Source organism: Buceros rhinoceros, unplaced genomic scaffold, assembly GCF_000710305.1.
Source record: "Buceros rhinoceros silvestris isolate BGI_N320 unplaced genomic scaffold, ASM71030v1 scaffold29044, whole genome shotgun sequence".
Lineage (NCBI taxonomy): Eukaryota > Metazoa > Chordata > Aves > Bucerotiformes > Bucerotidae > Buceros > Buceros rhinoceros.
In genome coordinates, this window is record NW_010407001.1 from 11822 (window position 1) to 13832 (window position 2011).

The following is a 2011-nucleotide window of genomic DNA, read 5'->3' on the forward strand; positions in this document are numbered from 1 at the left end:
GGCTGTAAAGGGCGGAAAACCACTGTTTTCTGCGGCAGGCTGGCTGGGAAGCCTCTGAACCCATTATTTGCAGGGACATCTAATGACAAGGCTCCACGGGCAGCTGTTATTAAACCTGCCCACTGGTTACAGGGCAGCTTCCCCCCGTGCATTGAGCCTCTCGGGCATTTTCCTCAGCCTGGGGACAGCTGCCTGTACAGAAAACCACCCGTGCAGCCAAGCAGACAGAGCGCGTGGGCGAGGTGAGAAGCAGCCGGCACGGAAGGACGAGCACAGCGCAGAGAAAGGGCAGGAACAGCGCGCCAGGAGTTCTCAGAATAAAACCCCACTGCGGTGGGGCTAAAGGCTCGTCCTGGGACCAGCTGCAGGTGGTACCACTGCTGAGCATCCCTCAGACAGGGGCGAGGACAAAGCAAGGCGACCAGCTGTGACATCAAGGGGTCACTGGTTGTTTCACAGGAAAACAAGTTCCATTTTGGGACGCACTGACAGCCACCAGTGATGGCTCTGGCTCTACGTCACACCTCAGCGATGCGGGATCCCAAAGACACGGCCACCATCATTTTCAAGCCTGGTTTTCCAAAGCAAGGCCTGAGGACAGGCACAGGCAGCTCTGTATTCCCCATTTTTCAGAGTTATAAGTTATGAGAGTCACTGCTTGGAGCACAAGAAACAGTCAAACGCAGCTTCTAGGCCCTTCTGCAGAACCTCAACACGAGAGCGAGGACATGCTGCTGCTGCTCCCCCTCTTCTGCCAGCTCTGTGCCCAGAGCACTGTTTTGGGACCCTGAGATCAGGCTGGTCCCCAGGCACAGGCTTCAGCTGCCAGCAGCACCCCCAGAAGCGCCCCCGGCTCTTACCTCGGTAGTGCTCCATCCTGGTGTGATGGGTGATGCCCTGCGAGCGAAAGCTGAGGCTCAGGATGTAACGGGGGTCAGAACTGTCTCGGACCAGGAAGGACCCATCTGGCTTCCCCTTCAGCTTCATCTCTGCGTCCTCCCAGTTCATCGGTCCCCAGTACCACCCGCACTAAGAAAAGAGACAGCCAGAACATCAGCAGATGCTATCAAGAAAGATTTTTATCAGCAACCAAACACTGGTTTGGTTCCACTTGGTTCCAGATGGAAGCATCTGGTTGTGTCCACAGCTGGGGCTCCTTGCTCCTGGCCGGGAGCGCAGCACCACATCCCCATCCCTTATCAACCCGAAGTGGTGAGAGAACAGGCGGGACTCCCCTTCCCTGCACAACAGAAGGCTTGTCTAGACTCAAAGACCTCTCCGGGAGAAAGACAGGAGGGTTTTTTCAGCCCCATCCTCATCTTACGCTCCCAGCTCTGTAAAAGGGATGAGCAGTCCCCAAAAGCAGAGCCTAGACCCACAGTCTCACCTTTCTGGCTGCTACCACCCCCCCACGTTACCTTCTCCAGCTCTCGCAAGCTGGCGGCGAAGCTGCTGGAGTCCGGGCGTTACAGCGGGCACTGCAGGTGCGGGACAGGCTGGCCAGGCATCGCTTCGGTCGGCCTCAGCGGGACAATCCGCGGGAAGGCGTCTGCAGAGGGAGAGATGGCCCGGATAGTGGTCACCCGCAGGCAGCTCACCCCGAGGATGAGCCCCCCTGTCCCCCTGGCATGGCTCTAGAGGTCAAGGCAGAGCCGCAGCGTGGAGGAGGAAGCTGGGCTGACCGATGGATGGCCAGTGTCCTGGTGAAGGACACGGCAGGAGTCACTACCTGCCTCTTCCAAGGTGACTAACTCAGTGCCTTTGCCTTATGCTGGCTGGAGGGGAGGGAAGAGACGTGCCAGGCAGCGCAGGCTGGAAGGAATAAACACCCCTCCTGAAAAAGGGGCAGTTGAAGCCCTCTGGGGCCTGAAGGAAACCGAAAGCAAAAGGGTAGAAGCAGGGGAAGCACCCTCATGTGCTGCACCCCCAACTGGCTGCTAAAGCTGGGGCTCCTGCACTCAAGGCAGCTCCCACAGCTCCTCTCTGACATCGCTGACACGTTATGGGGGTG

General features: G+C 58.3%; 1 protein-coding gene across 1 annotated transcript in view; it reads right to left on the bottom strand.

Moving 5' to 3' along the window:
* The window catches only part of SOCS7 (suppressor of cytokine signaling 7), a 14323-nt gene that overhangs the window by 5900 nt on the left and 6412 nt on the right, over positions 1-2011 (bottom strand). Inside the window, 2 exon segments of the mRNA XM_010134337.1 lie at positions 861-1029; positions 1419-1549. Of these exon segments, the coding sequence (XP_010132639.1) occupies positions 861-1029; positions 1419-1549 (300 nt within the window).